This window comes from Anas platyrhynchos, chromosome 19 (assembly GCF_047663525.1).
Source record: "Anas platyrhynchos isolate ZD024472 breed Pekin duck chromosome 19, IASCAAS_PekinDuck_T2T, whole genome shotgun sequence".
NCBI classification, from domain to species: Eukaryota; Metazoa; Chordata; class Aves; order Anseriformes; family Anatidae; genus Anas; species Anas platyrhynchos.
The window spans coordinates 7,342,501-7,362,925 of record NC_092605.1 but is presented as its reverse complement, the minus strand read 5'-3'; the positions used below and the strand labels follow the sequence as shown (position 1 = coordinate 7,362,925).

The 20,425-nt window shown below is 39.7% G+C and overlaps 1 protein-coding gene across 1 annotated transcript; it reads left to right on the top strand.

The window, feature by feature from the left end:
- Nucleotides 1-1,649: 1,649 nt before the first annotated feature.
- NARF (nuclear prelamin A recognition factor) lies at nt 1,650-20,395 on the top strand. The gene is made up of 11 exons (XM_027471490.3): nt 1,650-2,068; nt 2,519-2,599; nt 3,618-3,761; nt 5,446-5,578; nt 6,832-6,966; nt 11,100-11,218; nt 12,086-12,215; nt 12,882-12,954; nt 15,470-15,607; nt 15,948-16,105; nt 16,672-20,395. Exons 1-11 carry the CDS (start codon nt 2,042-2,044, stop codon nt 16,911-16,913), a joined length of 1,380 nt encoding a protein of 459 aa, XP_027327291.1. The 5' UTR covers nt 1,650-2,041; the 3' UTR covers nt 16,914-20,395.
- Nucleotides 20,396-20,425: the final 30 nt, after the last annotated feature.

Below are 20,425 nucleotides of genomic sequence, written 5' to 3'. Positions count from 1 at the left end.
ACGAAAGCATATTGAATGAAGATAGCAGAAGCACAGGGAACTGTCATTCTTGTAGCTATTATAATTTTTACCTCAAGCAAGGATTAGTGATATTTTTTCCAGGGTGTATATATAAAGCAATATCAGTGTGTTTTTCTTTAAATAGGCAATAAGAAATGGTGCTTCTATGTGCTTTCATTATTATTAGTAGTAAGGAATTCCTGATTCCTCAACCTCAGTGATATGTCACCTCAGTCTCTAAATTAAAAAAAAAAAAAAGGCATTATTTTTACATTCTATTCTAGGGTTATCTTTGAGAACACTAATTAGACTGGTGATTTGGCTGTAAAAGATTTTAAGACATTCACTTCTCGGGATGTGATGTCTTTTATAGGCAGTTTGCAGTAAGAAAAAAAAAAGTGGGAAGTTACATTGTGGGGTTACAAAATTAAGCAGTGATTACTGTCTCTAGTTCGTGTACAACATTGCCATTTGTGCTTAACAATAAATAAACAAATAAGTAAAAACATGTGGTTTAAAGCTGTAGACCTTACCTGTACCAGGAAGAAATTTACGTTGCACACTGCAAAGGAAAGTTGCAGTTCAGAGAGGAAGTTACATGCTTGGTGGAAGTTCCGTGGTTTAATTTCTGAAAGGTTATTTTTTATACTTGAAAAAATTATCTGCTCAGCCATAGGCGTATGCTTATACAGCTGCTTAAATGGAAGGGATGCGTAAAAAGCAGAGTGGGCAAAATACGGGTTGAATTGTCATGCTTAAATGGTACAATGTGAGATTTAGGAAGGCAACCACTGACATGGATGTGAAGTGCCTTAACCAGTGCTGCTGGGGTGGCGAGGTGTGGGAGGCAGGGCTATGCACCCTGTAACACTATGCTGAGGGTTTCACGATGTGTGTTTGCAAACAGGGCACTGATACGTGTATTTTGTTTGAGAAATGGGAGATTAAGCCCTGTTGGCCTAATGTGCTTAATCTTGTGTTTAGTAACTTCGAAACAACCCCAGGAGCAGCTGAGGGCACTGGGGTTGTTTGATCTGGAGAAGAGGGAGGCTCAGGGGAGACCTTACTGCTCTCTGCAACAACCTGAAAGGAAGGTGTGGGGAGCTGGGGCTCGGCCTCTGCTCACAGGTAATTGTGACAGGACCAGAGGGAATGGCCTCAAGTTGTGCCAGGGGAGGTTCAGGTTGGAAATTAGGAGCCGTTTCTCCTCAGGAGTGGTCAGGTGTTGGGATGGGTTGCCTGGGGAGGTGGTGGAGGCACCGTCCCTGGGGGTGTTCAAGGCTGGCTGTGGTGCTTGGGGACATGGTTCAGTGGTGACATTGGTGGTAGGGGATGGTTGGAGCAGATGATCCTGGGAGGTCTGCTCCAACCCTAACGATTCTAGGATCCTACGAACTCTTATTTTAAAAGACCTGAAAGAAGCAATGGGGGGAGGGGGAGGCGAAATGTATGAAAAACGTACGAAGTAACTACGGAGGATGTTTAAACCACAGAAAAAGACCGCAGCAGAGCACTGAAGCCTCCCCTTGCCGGCCCGGCGGCACCTCACGGCAGGAGCTGCCGGGGAGGGGGTGGTGGGCGCGCGCCTGGCGCGTGATGCGCGCCCCCGGCCCCTCCCGTGCCCGCGCGGCGGCGGGGGCGAGCGCGGCGGCGGCGGCGGCTACGTGCCGAGGCTCAGGTCCACAATGGGCCCCGCCGCGCGGGGGGGCGGGGAGGCGGCGGCGGCGGCCCCAGTTCCAGTTCCAGCCTCAGCACCAGCCGGGAGCCCGGCGGCGACGCAGCCGTGAGGCGCTGCCCAGCCCCAGCCCTTGCTCCAGCCCTGGCTCCGTGCCCTTGCCGGGTATACGATTGAGCGCGGCGGGGCCGTACGGTGCCCGCTTCTTCCCCGGCGCCGCGGCCGCCCCGTCCGTGAGCGGCCGGTGCCTGGCGGTGCGAGGGGCAGGGGGCGGGCACGGCTACAAAGGGCGGCGGGGCCGGGCCGGGCCCTCACCGACCTGCTCCTGTCCCGCAAGAGAGCCGGGTGGCGCCGGAGGGACCGCAAATGAAGTGCGAGAACTGCACCAAAAAGGTGAGGGGGGGCGGCCGTGGGACCCCCCCGCCCGGGGACGGCGCCTCAGGGGGCGCCCCCGGGAAGCCCGGCGTGGTGGTGGGGGGCGCCCCTTAGGGCTTTTCGGGGTGCTTCGGGGTCGTTCAGGGTCGTGGTGCTGCTTCTTTGGGGTTTCTCGGGGGGGTCACCTCGCGATGTGTGTCTCTGGCTTCTCGGCGACCTGTTTGTGCTTCCCCTCGGGGTTCAAAATCATAGCAGTCGCTGAGAGCTGTGAAACCGATCGAGGGGATTTCTGAGGAATTATTTTCGCTGTAGCCAACGTGCTTTGAAAATAAAGCCTTGGCTATAAAGGTGCAGCTCTTGTACTGTCAGAACCTGTAAATGAGCTAAAGGAGTTTTTAACTATCCAAATAGTTCTGTAACGATGTTGCTGGGTATATTTCGCGTAATACGTCTTATGCTTTGTTTCAGGAATGCAGTAAAAAACAGAAAAATGATGACTCGCAAAGTGCATCTGTTGATGCATTGAGTTCTAACGATGGCTTTGAAGAGGTAATGTTCCTTCTAAAAACTGTACCATGTACTTTTTGTTCTTGTTTTGTGATGCACCCCAAAGGCAGAGGTTCCAAATAGAGAACTTCCAAGCGCTGGGTATAACGCTGTATCAGTTAAGACCCTGTCTGTATGTGTCCGTAACATGAGAATCAAGAATCTTTTCAAAAGATGAAATAAAAAGACCTTGGTCTGCAAGCACAAACAATAATTGTTTTGTTGTTGTTGTTTTAAAGTTGTTTGTGTGTCAAAATCTTACCTCAATTCTTCACAATGGGAACAGGGCTTAGGAGGAGAAAAGTGGAATTTTGCCTGTTCAAGTGCACAAATGTATTATTTTTTTTATATAGGACAAACTCATGTCACATACTGTTCTTTAAGAGGTAACTGTCTCCTTGGGAATAGGTTCTTAATTGAAGGAATTAATTATTTTTTTTCCACAAGTAGCTTGGTTATCTTGCACTTCCATCCAAGTACTCATTTTCCCCCACAGTTGAGCTGCTAATTTTATTAGCCAGAAATCTAGAACTGTTACTTTGGTGTAAATGGTCACTGTAACTGAAAGACTGCTTTCTGTTTGTTTTACCTAGCAGTAAAAGCCTAAGCCATCTTGGTGGTAGAGGCATCTGCCTATTAAAGAGGCTTAATAGTTCAATTAAAAGTTTTCTTGCTTGGTAACTTATTGGTTACTGTCAACTCTGAAATGCAATGCAAATCAGGTTGCTACAACATGTACTTCAGGACTAAATTTAGACCTATGTGTTTACACTTAAACATTTTGCAGTTTCACAGTAATAATCGAGCAGAACCATGAAGAAGGATTGAACAAATTACTTTGACTATTTCTAAAAAATCTGTAATATTATACCAGTTTCATGGATCATCTTGTTGTAAATAAAACAGTGAGAAGCAGATCGGCTTTTTATCTGGGTCATTGCAGAGATCTTGAAAATTGCTTGATCGTTATTAAATTTTTATGTATTTGTATTTATTTATTTATTTTATTTATTTTTTTCAGAAAAATGAGTTTTATGCATTGGCTAATGCTAAAATACTCCTTAGCGACTGCTTAGCATGTGACAATTGTATGACATCAGAAGAAGGAGCCAGAGTTTTCCAACAGAATCAGAAGGAGCTCTTTCGTATACTCAACCTTAATAAGGTAAAATGACACAAACAATAATGCACTGTTTTCTGTGAGGAGGGGGAGAGATTACAGAATGACTAAGAACTTAATTTCCCAAGGCAGTCAATATGAAGATCTGTCAGGATGTACTTTGTCCAGAGAGGAATGAAAACTTAAGGCAAGATGAGCAGTAAAAGTACTTAACATAATTTTGCACTAGAGAAGCAAGATTACATCACTGGCCCTAAATGAAGAAAGTTATTGCACTTGCCCAAGTAAGATTTTTAGAAAACATAACTTCCTTATTACTCTGACATCAAAGAGGTCTGAGGTTCATTGTGTATGCATATTCACACCATAGTTGCTAGCACTGTTCTGGGAGTTTCTTATGGCAGTGTATCCACATAATACAAAGTTATTGAGGCTGACTTTTGGAAGTAGAATTGTTTTTAATGTATTTTTGAGCTGCCTATGTTTGGAACAAAAATGGTTGCCCTCAATTCAGCCAAAGAATTGCTGTTTTCTGCTGAGATTGGTATTCCCTGGAATGTAATCGCTATGTATGGTGTTAAGATTTGTAGATCTTGATACTGATTTAATTTAGTTCCATTCAAGTCTTCTGTGTCCTTACTTGGTAATGAAAAGCTATTAGAATTAATGCTGGCATTTTTTTTATCTGTACATAAGTGTTGTAAATGAGATGATTCGTTACGTAGTAATTCAGTTTTCTTAGAACTCGTTTAACTCTCCATATAACATGATATTGTACATGAGAGAAAGAGAAGGAAGGGGGAGGGCTGGAGGGACACAACCCTTTCAGGTCACATAGGTCCAATTAAGAGAGCCCAAAGTCCACAATTGAGAGGCAGACAGGTCAGAACTTACCAGGTCCAGAGAAAGGTAGTGAGCAAGCAAGATGCTTTCCAGACAGTTGTGAGCTCTACTTGCAGGGTCATTGTACAGTATTTAGGATGTCTGAGAACAAACTATAGTCTCTAACCTTTTATAGGGTGAGACTTGTATGTACCATAGTCCTGGTTTCTCTTTCAAGTGTTCCACTGATCTGGACAACATCTCAATGAAACCACAAGGTTCATCTTCAAATAAATCAGAGTCATCTGAGCTTTACAATTGCACACCACTGTATGTGTTTTCAAAGAGTTCTTCAGTGCTTACAAATGCTGGCTTGTTTAGGGTCCTGCTTTGCCAGTTTCCTCTCAATTTTTTCAGTGATAGAGACATGGGAGCCTGAACAAAAGTTCAGATCTGTAATTCGCTGGGTTGAATTTGTAACTTTGCATGCCTTGCTCCTGGAAACACTAGTTCATTTATTTTAGTATTTAAACATTCTGCTTTTTTTCCTCATTTGTCAGTACTAGATTCTGGTAGGAATGAAAACTTGATAGGTGCTGAATGTCTCTTAAATTTCTTTATGCCATTATGAGACCAACTACAGAATTGTCTTGGGACAGATGAATTTCCCTGAGTCATACAAAAGCAACATCTACGGATGATTAGAGATAACACCGACAGGATCAGAAGAACATCCTGTCCTCCCCTCAAGAAACGTGGTAGTTGTTTCATAGGGGTTTTCATAATAAGTCCTGCTGAAGCATAGGACACTGAGGAGTAACTCCAGGAGTAGAAAAGGGAGGGAAAGGAGGGAGCATTACCCTTTTGTAATTACCTTGTTTCCTTTGTGTTTTGTTTTGTTTACCAGAAATGCGATACCTCAAAACACAAAGTGTTGGCAGTGTCTATATGCCCTCAGTCATTGCCTTATTTTGCTGCTAAATTCAATCTCTCTGTGAATGATGCAGCCAGGAGACTCTGTGGTTTCCTCAAAAGTCTCGGTAAGTTTGGGGTTGTTACGGTGGAGCAGAAAGGGAAGGTTATTTTATGTTTTTGCTTTCTCAGCAGAACTGTTTGTTATGCAGTCATAAAGCACAATTTAGTTTAGAGGTGAGTTTGAAATGTGTACTCTGTGATATTAGTGACCGTGCAGCAGTGTGACATACACTGGTTTCAGGAATAGATTTGAAGCATGTGTTGATAGTGAAGGTCAGAGAACAGAAGGACGTTACAAAGCCGTCTTTGAAATGTTCACTATGAAGAAACCAGGGAGGATTTGGCTGTGAGCTTCAATAAGATTTCTCCCTTGTTTTCTGACTTAGGGAGAGGGGATTCTTAGTCTAAGTGCCTACTGGCCCTTTGACATTAATTTCTAGAATATTATCAGATATTTTTTTTTCTGTATTTTCAAGTGACTCATAAAAACTGTTGTATCTGCTGTATGTTAAAGCTGTATTTCCTTTGTTCTTTATACTGTATATACAAAGTTTAATTAGAAAAACTAAGGATTTTATTCTTTAATGTACTTGAGGGAGGAAGAAGGACAGTAATAAACCCGTGAATTGTTTCCTGCCTTTTTTTTTATTTTTATTTTTTTAATGCATGTCTGTACCCAGTATATTATTTTCTGTGTCCAAAAAGAGAGCCAAGTTCTGGTGGGCCCCAGTTTTCTTAGAATACTTTATTTATCTTTGCCTCACTTGCTGCAGGGACGTGCTCAATATTACGTAGGTGTATAGGGAGTATGTTGCTAAACAAGCAGATGGAAGGTCTCTGCTGTGTTGCTGATATGCTCATGTACCTTTGCAGACAACTTAAGCAGAGGCAGATATGCCTCCTAGCAGGATACGTGTTGTGTTTTTTGTGGATAAGAAGTCACTTCATGTTTTGTAAAGAATGCTCATTCTCAAGACTCACTGCATATAGCCCTGAGGTCTTGTGATCCTATGCAATTGAACAAAAAAAACGCAAATATTTTCTGAATGAAAAGCTTGCCATAAGGAAGCTGAGAGCTATTTGAAGTGTTGCTAGTCAGAGTTAGCAAGTTGGTGGTCCTTTTCAATTCATGACACAGAAGATAGCTTTTCAGCATACAGCTTTTATTTTTGACTGTACTAATTGTGAAATTTTTGTAGAGAGTAGAGAATGTACCCATTGATCTTAAAAGATTTTCTGTAGACCTAGGATTTGGAAGGATGTGTGAGGTGGAAAACATTCTACTCATTCACTTTTTCCTTACTATTGTGTTTCATAGGGGTGCATTATGTATTCGACACCACTATAGCTGCTGATTTCAGTATCCTGGAGAGCCAGAGGGAATTCGTGCAGCGGTATCAACGGAGGAACCAGGAGGAGCATGCCTTACCAATGTTTGCCTCTGCTTGCCCTGGTGAGAACTGATTCTCCAACCTTCTTCCACCAAGGAATTAAGGGTGATTTCGTCTGTTTTTCATAGGCTGTTGGAAGAGTTACCAATGGGCTTTCCCACGTGTGTTGAGCTATCTCAGCCACATAAATGTGAGCCATGCCGACAAGGACTGGGTGTGTTCATGTTGGATAAGGTAGTTGCTAATTCAGTGTAGGTCCTTGCGCAGTCAGCTACAAAAGTTGCAGTAGATGTCCTGTCTGCATCTTGCAGTTGTTTCCTGTTGCACCTTTGTAAAAGGTGGGGAGTGTAAATTCTGTTGTTGCTCTTCAAAAAATGAACCTTGCTTGGTACTCAGGAGCTTCTGATAATAATACAGAGAACCTGAACTACAGATTACCTGTGCTAGTGTTGATACATGGTGTTTATCAACTTGTATTTCCTGTTACTGCTATAAAAGAAGCATACATTACGTATTAATGTCTGGATAATGAACCTGAGGTACAGAAGAACTGAGGTTTTTAGCGCTTCATTAGCCCTTTTAGCCCTAGGAGAAATTTATCACAACTGAAATTATGATTGAGGAGTTGGTGGCTGCTGCTTGTATGCCTGGACCACAAAGTTTAACATGGTGTTTTTTATTGAAAAGAATCTTTAAGGAATTTTTCTAACTGGTGTAATTAAACCATAACATCCATTATCTTAAGCAAAGTCTTGAACTTTTCACTTCAGCAAGTGACTTTATTTCTAATGACTGAGACAGTTATGTCTAACATTTACAACATAACTCCCACTTGCCATGTGACCCTGTTCTGAGAATTTTGCATGAGAACTTGTTGTGTTACAATAGGAATGTGCATTTATCACAACTGAAAAGATGCAGTACATTCACTTATTGTTTACTTGTGCATTTGTTAGCACATTGTCAAGTCAGTTCCCAACTGTGCTAAATAATATTCCTAAAAACAAGTATCAAAAAGGGGGCAAAAATAACTCCTTTGATAACGTCCCTTGCCAGCTCCACCCTAGCAAGTTCATGGTGTTGATTTTCAAAAGGCTTTCTATGAAAAATACAAAAATATTTTTAACTTGGAAATAATTCATGTGGATTGCATTCTTAAAAAAATAAAAATGTTACAGTTAAAGGAATGAGAGTATGTATTCAGTGGCTTCCAGAATCTGCTCCTGTCATCTATTTAGATTTTAAATACTGATATTTAAATTATACTTGTACTCTTGTTTATTCTGCGTGTTCTCTAGTGGAAGTATCTGGGTTATGCTTTAGGAACTGTATACATGTCAGAGGGAAAAGTTTCTACTTCTTTCTGTTAGTGTTATCTTAGTGTTATCTGGTATCTTTAGAAACAGACATACTATATGTTGCTCTTTTGGAAGTGCAAAACCTGCAAAGTTGAAACCACGCCATTTAATCAGCTTTGACTTGTGCGTTATTTAAAATTCAAAACCTGTGGGCTTCTTTTAGAACTTCCTCTAAGATCGTTTTAATTTTCTGCATCTAGATACTGAGTTAAGATTATTTGCTTCTCTCACTAGACAGATATTAACACAGTTGCTGGAGCTCTTTTCACATCCTTATCTGTTCTACAAAAGATTGTTTCTGTCTTCACTGCAAGTTGTGGTGTTAGCTGTCTGCTGTGCTGTGGATGTAGAGGCATGGGTGATTTCCATTTCTGGAAAAGTGAACTGAAATACCACTGTAAACCCATTCTGAAAGTGTGCAGCATTTCATTCCCTTTGACAGCAATTACAGAAGAAATTTGTCCAGTCATCTAAAGTAAGGTTGTTTACTGTGTTTCATGAATTTGTCTGGGTGCATTTTCTGTTCTTCATTCTCCTTCCCCTCTCTGACCCCAGATGACATGAATTTGTCACAGAGACTTTGTTTACTGGGTGTGCTCATCACAAAAATGTTTTTATATAGCTCTGTAGATCAAGGTCAACGTGAACTCAAATATTACTGCTTTACTTTTACTTATCTTTGGGTATAACTCCACAGATTAAAACATCACCCTCTGCAGTAGTGGTCTGCGTTGTAAAATCTACCCTTAGTAACAGAGCATAGCTAGTATAATCCCAAAACCTGATCAAGGGGCATTTTATTGTCTCTGCCTAAATTGTTCTTACCTCCGCCTGCTGTTCTGGTAAAGTGAGAGTTTTTATTTGTTTGTTTCTTGTCCAAAATACAACAGTGTAACTGCTCTAGTGATTTTTATGCATGATGCTTCAGAAACAATCAGTTCTTTCCTCATTTACCAAATGGTTAAGCAATGTAAAGCACTTGCTCTGGGAACCACGCAGTATTTTTAATGCATTGATAACCTCTGAACTACTAAAACAAGTCAATGGGGCAGGCTTGTAGCACAGGCAGGAAGAGCATAACTGCTGGGGATTGAAATGCTGTTGTTCCAGTCAACTAAATTAATTTCCTTTTACAGGAATGGGGTTTTAAAGTAGTGAATATTTTCTACCTAGTTGTTCTGTACTTTATACTGATGCATAAATATTTATGGCACATGTCTCTCTCTGACATCCTTATGATAAACCACTAAAAATAACATGTTCTGAAGTGGATCTGTAAGCATTTACACAGTGATTTGGAGGGGCTTCTTTTTGTTCTTTGATACTAACACAAGCCAGCGAGTGGTTTAAAATCTGAATGAATTCCTGAAGGGTGCAGGCCTCTGTGGGTACAGATGGACACTGATAGAGGAGCTGGGTATCTCAGGCCTCCTGTAACTGTGGCTCTGGAATTCAGCCCCGCTGATGAGTAGGCAGAAACAGCACGTACACAAAGTGCAGATAAATGTCTTCTGCGGCTCATTCAAGGCTGCTTGTATAATTAAACAATGACTAATGCTCACTCTGCAGCGGGAACTACTGTACGCTTGTTCTGTCTGCTGGAAGAAAAGAATTTAAGAAATGGCTTGGGGTGCTATCTGCCAGAAATCCCCTGGAATTTAGTGAAATTTCCTTACAGTTTGCAGCTAGGATATCTGAATACCACTTGAGTTCCAGTTCTCTTGCTGGCCTTTGTGGCAGTGTTATGACTTGCACTTATGTACAAATACCTGGCAATGTCTTCAAGCTTAAGAATTAAACTACAGGTATTCCCTTTTTATGTAAACGCTGATCTGCTTGAAGATAAAAGGCTGAAGCAAGAAATGTTTTTGCTCTTTCTTAGCACCAAAAGCAACAGAATTCCCTAGAAGGCTGCGTTAAACACTTCTGCACAATTTAGCTGTTTGATCTACAGTTCATGTGGGTGAAGCAAAAATTCTGAATTAAGTCCTTGTTGTAAAAGATGCTGGGCTGTTGCTTCCAGTAAAAGTTACAGTGCCTAAGTAAGAATCACACAGCCTGGATACCTTAATCCCCTCACTTTTCAGTTCATGTTTTGTAAAGTGGGGGATACTAGAACTGCTGTGGATATCGGGGGTGGTGTAAATGTAAATACCCTGTTGTAGCTGAAATGCTGAAGGAGCCTGGTGAAGGGGACAGAGAGTCTTGAGTAACTAAGACTGGATGTTGGATACAGAGACACCAGTTAACTGTTTTGTGTACGGGGAGGTGGTTCTAAAGAAGGTGTAGATACTCTAACAATAATAAAAGAAGCCATTTTTCCCAGGTTTAATCCATGTGCATCTTGTGATAATGTTTCCATGTGACTCTTCTGTTCTAGATGACCAAGCTGGGTGTGTGGTTATTAAATCTCAGGAAAGAGAAAGTTACAGCTAAGCAATTGAACAGAGTACATTTGTTGGAGTATCCACTGATCCAAGAGCTAAGGACTAGGAAGTCAACTTACTCTTTGTTAGCTGGGATCTTGTTCTTCCTGCTTGGTTAATTTCATGCATTAGAAAGGATGTAATAGATCATGCACTTTACAGTGGTTTCTAGGTTTCAAATTAATGATGCAGTGGATTACGAGTATCTAGTTGTAAAGCACTGTTAACAAAGCCTTGAGGTTTCCTGCGGTTCCTAAGGTGGGGGATTCCAGCATGCATGAACTCCATTTTCAAAGCAGGAATGTTCTAGCTACTGTGAAAATTTTTTCATTTCTAACAACTTTGCTATAACTACCGTCACCTTACCGTGCTCACATGCTACTTCAGTGTCTGTGATTCCTGTCATTCTAGGTTGGATCCGGTATGCTGAGAGAGTACTCACCAATCTTGTGACCTCCCACATTTGCACTGCAAAGTCTCCACAGCAGATCATGGGCTCCCTGGTGAAGGGCTACTTTGCCAGGCAGCAGGTACGTAATTCTGCCGTATTTTTACCATTATACTCTTCTAAAAAGATGAGGTAGTATGTTCTAATACAGAAATGTAGATCTTGGTGTATTCTAAGCATCCTGAATTTTGTCTTTTTACTTGAAGAATAAATGCTGCTCTACTGCCATACAAGTAAGCGTCCATGAGAAGAACAATCTACAAAGAATCTTATTTGTGAGCTGGCAGCAATCCTTGTGCTCCCAGTGCAACATGGATTTAGCTGCTTAGAGATGAAGTTAAATCCAGAGTTGCTAGTGAGATCCTTGTTATATACTGCCTGTGTAGTTCTGTAGAAGTTAAAACAGGAGTAGAGGCGAGTGCTGTGGAAATTCCTTCCTATCCAGAATCAATAAATGCATTGTATGCCGGAAACTAATCTTCTTATCTTTACAATTTTTTATGTTGAAAAAGTTGCTGTTCTTTGTACATACCATACACTTAACTGCATTCAGTTTATATAGAAAAATACTGCTATCTCCACAGAAACAGAGATCAACTGATGCACTTGTGGCTGAAAGTGAGTGAGTGACAGAGCTAGAAAATGGAGTTCAGACATCCTGACTTGCGCTCACTTCTAAGGCAGTCAAAAGCTACAAAACCACACGTCACATAGTCTGAAGGAATAAGTAGAAGCTTCAGACAGAAGGCTGACTTCAGATGTTGTTTGCTCATGTTTTTGACTTCTGGCAAACCATGTCACGTGTGCTGCAGTCTTCAAATTTATTTCTACAGATTGATTTCTAATATTAACTGTATGGAAAGTGTGGTGTTATTTTTACCTTTGTCATCCTTAAAGCTGTCCTTTGCTTTCTGTGGAGTTCACATGTGCTCTCTTCTCTGTTGTGCAGAACTTGTCTCCAGATAAAATTTTCCATGTAATTGTGGCGCCTTGTTATGACAAGAAACTGGAAGCCTTGAGGGAAGATTTCTACACTGCCTTGTATAATTCACAAGAAGTTGATTGTGTTCTAACATCAGGTTAAATCTTTAAGCTTACTATTTGTAAAGATATGCATGAATCTCCAGTTTTTATGCCAGGCTTTTTTTTTTTTTTTCCAAAGTATATTTTAATTGTATGGTGGGCTTTCTTCTGCTTTACAAATAAATACATTTTTTTTTTTTGTGCTACTGGTACCAGTGGTATTCTATATGGAAGGCAAAACCAAAAAATTCCCTTTTAAGTTCACGATCAAGATTCAGATACTTAGTTTTGTTAACCCCTTAAGAAAAGTAAGAGCTATGCAAATCGATGTTACAAATCTTTGTCTTGCTTATGTATGGCCATATCTCTACTGGGATTATTTTTGCTGTGTGACACCAGTGACTTTTTGGTGTGGCTCTTGTCTTTTAGGCTTGATGTCCAAACAATATATCCTCCTTTTTCATTGCAAAGTAGAAACTACTTGTTCTAAACTTTACTCAACAGAAAGGTTAAGTATCATTATGCAAAGTTCGGAGCAAGCTGAAGGCCTTTTTCTTCAGGGCTCAATGTATCAGGCTTCTGAGTTATTGGAGGTAACTGACTCTAAGAAGTGGAGGATGTGGCTGTAAGCACATGGAGGTGTTGGGATGTCGATCTCTTAAATGCATGGCATGTACGTTCTGCTTTGTGTTGAAAGTAAAATGTCCTGTATTTTCCTACAGGTGAAATTGTCCAAATAATGGAGCAGAAAAATGTGTCTATGAAAGATATGACTGAAGTAGCTGTGGATAGTTTGTAAGTAGCTTTGTTGTGGATTGCTTCCTTATTTTGATGACAATTGACAAAACCTTTGGGTGTTCAACATAAATGTAAAACTTCTCAAAGGAACATTTTTTTTCTTGCTAAAGCAAAAAGTCGGCATCAAAGCCTGAATATATTAAAGCCTCATCCTTTCAGAAACTTTTAAAAACTGTTTTTAAAATCTGATTTTTGAAGATTTATTTAGCTCTGTGTTTATATTGCAGTGCTGTAATACTAGATTTGGCTATATCAAGTTCGTGACTTGCTAGTTAAGTGTGACTGTCTGAGGGTGTTGACTCCATTCAGTGCTCTCCATTCCTTGAGCACGTCTAAAGCTAACAGTCTCGTCTGCCCCCTTCCAGCTGCCTGGCCTCACCATGATGCTGGGCTGCCTCATGGGCTGGCCATCTGTTCTGTGCTTCCCTTTCAATCAGAGCAGCACTTTGACAGTAAATTTCCACTTTCCTCTAGTATGTTCATGGAGAATTGTTTGAAATAGCACCCTTTCATGACAATGGTAATTCAGTTTTATCCTAAACAGGGCAACTCACTTTTTTAAGATAGATAAAATTGAAACATGCTTCAAGGTGAAGTGTAGCAAATGAAAGTAACACAAAGATTTGAAGAGGTTTTTTGTTTGTTTTTTGTTTTTTTACGGCTATGATTAGCCCTGAAAGCAGCGTGGGTGGTGTTTTATTCTTCAGGCTTAGATACAGAGGCTGGTTTCAGTGCTCAGTGATCTTTGTTCAAGTGTGACAAATGTTACTTGGTATCTTTCCAGAGTGGTGGTGGTAGAGCAATAAACATGCTTTCTTGCACAGAATGGAAAGCTTTGGAAATTTAAGTAAATAAATAAATAAAATCATTGCAGTTAGTATCCGGCTTATATCTAGTCTAGACTGGTGAAATGAAGTTGTACAGTGGCAACAGTTTCAGGGCTGTGGTTGTAGTATAGCCCTGATTTACTTTTACTGGAAGCTGCTACACAGAATAAGATTTAGATTAAGTATAGCTTTCACAGACATAATCACATAGAGGTAATCATTTCTTTCATAATCAGCATGTCCAATGGAAGACCAAACTCTTAACCAGAATATACCTGTATTACTACATCAGTGTATATTGGGGAATAATGTTTGTTTTAAGAATGACAAATCTGATGATACTGTTGAAAGCTGTGAGATGTGATCACGTTTTGCTTTTGTTGGGTCTTAAAAGCAGATTTCTGTAGAGAAATGTACATAAATAGAAGTATTCTTCTTTAAAACAAGTTGTGGCACAGCACCAATTTGTGGTCAAGTACTTGTTCACAATAATTTTTAATATCTAAGTAACTTAGTACAATTTTCAACTTGCTTTTGTATCTGGTGAATGCTAACAATGAGCAGTTAGCTAAAATTAGGAGACCATCTCACAAAGCAAAATGACCCAAGGTTATCAAATTGAAGTTGGAGTACTTCAATAAATGTAATGGCGTGGCACAGGGCAGTACTAAATATATAAACTTAGCTCTTTAGAATTACAACTTCCACTTTTTTTAGTAAGGTGTTTGCTGGGGTAATTTTCCCTTTGTTTTCCTGCTTGGATGCTATGTTTGGACTGCTCAAGCAAAAGGCAGCACTGTATAGACCTCAGGAAAGGGAAGAAGGCAAATCAAATTATAACTGGAGAGGCTTTTGCATGTAACAGCAAAGGATGTAATCTGTCCATTCATTAATCTGAAGAAGAACATTCCTTCCTGAAACTAGCATTGCCACACACCCCTCTAGATTTCTCCTTTTCCAAGAAGGAACATGAGCCTGGAGAGGTGCAGTCTTTGGCTGTTGCCAGCGTGCATCCCAGTACAGTTTATACTACAGCCAGTTGTGCTCATCAGCACTCTGCTTTTAACTGGGTAACAGAGGGATGCTATGTCCATTAGGTATGATGTTAGTAATTTTCTTTGCTCACTGTAGAGCGGCACTTACCTTAAAGCTGCAGTGCTCTAGTGCAGTGGCAACTGCACTGATGGAGCTATTTTAATGGCATGACGTTAGACTGACAAATAGTTCTGCAGGAGCAGACAAATTATCAGAAAGGCTTGTAACTTCTGAAGTGCTCTTATGTGCTTCTAGGCTAAGAATTCCTCATGTCAAAGTTGATAAAATATTTTTGTGCTTGCTTTTTCGCTGGTTTTTTGTTGTTTTTTTTTTTCCCCAAAAATGTCTTCTGAGCAATGAATTAACTGGGTCTGTAAACTGCCGAATGTGATTCCTGTAAATTACTGAAGGTTTCTGAACATGGAGAGCCCTGCATCCTCTTACTGTTCTTTTTATTTTTCCGACATCTTACTGCTGTCCTTAAAGGGTTGAATAAAAAAATAATAATAAAGCTATGGTCTCACTGCTATGAAACTTTTTTTTTTTTTTTGGGGGGGGGGGGGGTTGGGTGGAGAGAAGGGAAGAAACATGCTACTTGCTTGAAATGAAGGAACTAAATTTAGGAGTTGACCTTTGTATTGTTTTCTAAGGTTTGGTGAAATAAAGGAGGGAGATGTAGTAAGGCATGATGGGAAGAGATCTGATGGTTACCTGGAGCACATTTTCAAACATGCTGCCAAGGAGCTTTTTGGCATGGATGTCAAAGAAATCACCTACAAAGCATTAAAGTAAGTCACAGTTTTGTATCACTGTTATGTAGGATGGGCTGGTTAGCACTAAAGTGAACCCTGGCAGCGTTGTTACTAGTCTGTGTCTTTCACTGATGGGCAGTTATATATTATGGATAAGTAAATCTGTTGCTTTAAAATAGCTTCTGCTAGCTTTCATTTTATTAATAACTTACTTGCCTTGAGAAATTCAGTGTAGTACTATCCAGAAAATTTCACTCCACCTTCTATTTTACTGAAGACTTGTGTTCCATGTTAAGCATCTGGATACAAACTGACACAGCTGGATCATCCCTTTGGCAATGCAGGGATTTAAAACTTTATTTGTATACCTTCACAGGAACAAGGACTTTCAGGAAGTCACCCTTGAAAAGGATGGTGAGACGGTATTGCGTTTCGCAGCGGCTTATGGCTTTAGAAATATTCAAAACCTGGTTCTGAAGTTGAAAAAAGGAAAGTTTTTATACCACTTCGTAGAAGTCCTTGCCTGCCCAGGAGGTAAGAATGTTAGTGGATGTACAGTCATTCTGCAGGCAAAACTTAAATCTCAAAGGAAGGTACTTACAGGCAGACACTGTTTCATTCCTTCTTAATTCTCTTCTTAATAATCTAAAATGCTTAATATTTAGTGACTGGTCTAGAACAGCAATTACACATATACAGGATTAGCTCAGAAATTGATTGGATTTTCTAAAATTAACCACAACATTATTTGCTCTCTTATGACCTATAAATAAATGACAGCATGATTCCTATGATGATTTCAAACCTCAGAGGAAGCCTCTGAAATGGTGGTTGTCAAGGGCAAGAAAAGACAAGGAACATAATTAAGATCGTAAAACCACAGAGAAGGCAGAGAAAATAGTTGATATGTAAATGAAGTTTCTATAAGGATGTTGATACTGGAGTCACTTCAGGGAAATACAAATTTGAACAGAATGGGGGAGGGTGGATTTTGTAAAGAAACAACTTTTGTTTTGCATACTGTCTACAGGAAGTTGCCAAATTTCTCCTTATATCAAATCTTCATCACTGTGTCTCTTTTCTTTTTTTTTTTTTTTAAGGGTGCCTAAATGGAAAAGGCCAGGCACAGACTGAAGATGGGAAACCAGATAAAGCGCTGCTTAACCAGATGGAAGAAGTGTATGCTGCAATACCTGTTAGACTTCCAGAAACCAACATGTATGTACAAAAGATGTACCAGGACTGGCTAGAAGGCATGGACTCCAGTAAGGTCCAGGAAACTTTGCACACCAAATACAGTGCAGTAAATCAAACAGCAAGCAGTCTGGATATCAAGTGGTAACCAATCAAACTTTGAAAGAATTTGCTTAGGTTAGTTACTGATTCAGCACTGGAAACATTCTATGCAATCGCAGATGCTATGCACTAGCCGAGTGTATGAATGAGACGCTTTCCTAGTTGTGGATTCTTAGTTGTGAAGAACCATTGGTTTTTAAAAACAAAAAGAGAAGTTTCCAAAAGCCCTGGTTCCTGCCATTGTCTGTTAACTCTTACTGTATGTTCTCTCCTGTGTGTAATGAACTTCTTCATTCAAAAATGTGATCTTGAAAGGTACGTAAGCACTTCCTGCCAGGTGCAGGGAGTGTGAGTCCTGATTAAGCTACTCCAGATTGAGGGTTCCCTTCACTTCACAACGTGGGCTTTCCCAAGAAGGCGAGACCATCTCACTCCTACTGCTAGGTGTGCAATCCCTTTCATCATGGGAGAACAGTCATCGTGAATTTCAATATTATTGCAGTTGTTATTATAGTAACTTGGGATTTACTTGCTTTGTTAATGAAAACACCAACAACGAACAACACATATAACAACAACAACTTTGACAAGTGTGTATATGCAGAAGCGTAATGAATTTATGTATGCCTTCTATCAATATTTCAACAGACATTATTCAGATCCAAACTAGAATCACCATTCTTTACTGATGTAACATTGTGTAAGGAACAAGCTACTTCACATAAAATGAAATTGGGAAACTAATGTTAAATGGTTACAATGTAAGCCTTCATTAAAAATAGTTACAAATAGTTGGTTGATTGGTACAAAAAGATAACTTTTCTTTCCTCTTAGTTTTCTCATAAACTTGCAGCTACGAAGACTGGTGCTGTTTACATTAGCTTTTTTATGAAAGTGAAACATGCACATGCACTGTCATGTGAGCATGTGCATAGTACAACTTTCTTAGATTTGCTGAGCCAGACTCGCAGCACTTCTATTCTCATGTTTCGGTACACAGAATACCAGATTGTTCTTTTTCACTTTTCTCCATGGTGACAGACTTCTGTAAAAATGGAGTTTTTCCACTTCATGGAGTGCATCTGAAAAAATACTTAGCACTGCTTGTGAGCTCAAGTTATTATACATTGGCATCATTAGTTGTGGTGTCCCTACTTTTTAGGTATGCTATAGAGGTTTAATTTAAGAAACAAAGTGGTATTTGCATGCAAGCATTTTTGCACCTTCATGAGTTGTCAGAGAGGGTAGTAGAAGAATGTGATGGACAAAAAAAAAGAATCAAACTATTGCCAAATGTCTTCAAATTTTCATAGTAGCATTGTATTCTTGATTAATGGCCTTTTTGAAGCTAGCACAGTTTCAGATTGTTTTCCATTCTGCAAGTGTGGATGGGCTTCGTTAGTCATTTCAAGAAGTGTTTGAATGCATCTTCTTGTGAATTTCTTAGTATTGCAACTGCTTGTGTGCATAAGTTCTAATACTGCAAAAGCCTGTCTCTATTTGAAATCAGCATTTAACTTGAATGCAGTGGATGGGACGGAGGCATTAGTAAAGGCAACACAAGTGCTTGCAGTGGCTAAACAACAGAGGCTCAAGAGTAGAGGGAGAGACTTAAGTGTGTTACCCTGATGACAAGAGATAGCTGAATGTGAAGCTGTTAATAGAATTGCAGCTTTTAATTGGACTTCAAACTAAATAAAATATTTCGCTTTGAGGGACTTGTTTTCATCAAGTGCACATGAATTCAATTACTGTGCTACCTGAATGCACACAATGAGATTATACCCATAAATTAGCCTTTGTAAGTTGTTCCTTGTTTTAATAAAAACATTATACTTACGTGGTGCAATATCAGAACATCTACAGAAATCTACCTCTGTACAGGAAGGGAGTCCAGAAATCATGGGAAGATCTATGTACAGCTAAAACTTTATTAAATGCTGAAGACAGATGGTGGTGTTGCATGAAACTTCTGAATAGACTATTAGAGGCAACACCTGTCCCCTTTGATCTCATTTTGCTTCTGTCATGATTTCCTCCAAAAAACTTCAACAGAAGTACCTTGTAATAAAGTGGTCTTGTTCTGTTTGTATAGGCATATGTTTCTATGTATATATGGTTTATAGCTTGATGGCATGTTTAAATTATATTGCTTCACTTCTTTGTATAGTGTGCTTATTTTTTATGTGCATATACTGGACAAAATGGTACGATAAAGTTGTTGCTTTTCTGATGAAATCTTCATTAAACTTCAAAAGAGCTGCCTTCCTATTCTGAAAGGATACCCTTGAACTGTTTGTACAACTTGAAAAATAGGTGGTACTGCTGTACATGTTTTCTTCTGCCATTGTGCTTGCCTGTTGCACTGAAGAGCCTTGCTTCCCCTACTGGTGGGAGACCCTTATACTGGTGGGAGACCCTTAGAATGGGAGAATAGGTGACAAATCTGTCCCCAGTATACTATGCTGTGCTCCCACCACAAAGGAAGTAGGTGGCTCAGTGCATAAAAATTTAAACTTTATCAGTTGAGTCCATCATTTCCTCCACCTACATAGTGATGTAACCTATTGAGATAGCAGTGTATAAATCTAGTAGAATATTTGTCTGCCCCAATATTCTTTTAAAGATGACAAAGGCATTAACTGAACAGCTTCTAGTGGCTAGGTGGAATGTATGTATTATAACTAATGACTTAGTGTCTGATACTTGTCCAATTTTTTGGTCAGTTTTTGTTTTATAAGAATTTTGGAGTAAAACTGATTTTAATTTTTTTTTACCTTTTCTTTAAAGTGCCAGTTTAAAACAAATCAAAAACTCTTTAACTGTAATTAGTCGTTCCCCTTCCCTCTTCTTTCACTGAATTTTTTGCAGTTTATTGCAGATTATCTGTAGTGTAATACTTGCCAAAGATTTGATTCTGGCTTTTAAATTTACATTTGGCAAGTCCGTCATTGTTGACAATGTATTTCTAGCCATGCTTCCTGAAACTACAGCGCCATTTAGTTCTCTGATGCAATTTTTGGCAACTAATAATTTTTCTTGCTGCTGTGTTTTCAGCAATGGGACAAGTTCCTCGTGTGGTTGAATGTTGTGCTGAGACAATCTGTCTCTAGATGATTTTTAGAAAAGACTAAGTTGAAGGGATTGGGAGAGAGTAACTGGAAATGCTAAATTTTAATTTGGAAATTGTCCTGAGGTATTATTGGCAAGCATATCAAGTGGTGGATACCTCGGGTTATATAGCATTTTGTTCTGTGACTGCTACAACAGGGGATACACATTGTAATTTTGCTATGCCTTTTCCAGTAAGTTTGCCTCAGCCACAGAACCTTGTATTTGTTTGTCCACTGCAGTTAAAGAAGATGGACAGATAGGAGCTATGCTATCACTTAGAATATTGCATATATCGATGCGTAGCAGTCTCAACTGGATTATATTTGGATAAGGTTCAGTTACCTAAATTTCGGTGCTTTGTGTTCAAATGGAGCATGACCATGAATTGTCCTAATAAATATTGATACCGAATCATGTCCCGATTCCGTCTCATTACATGTAAAA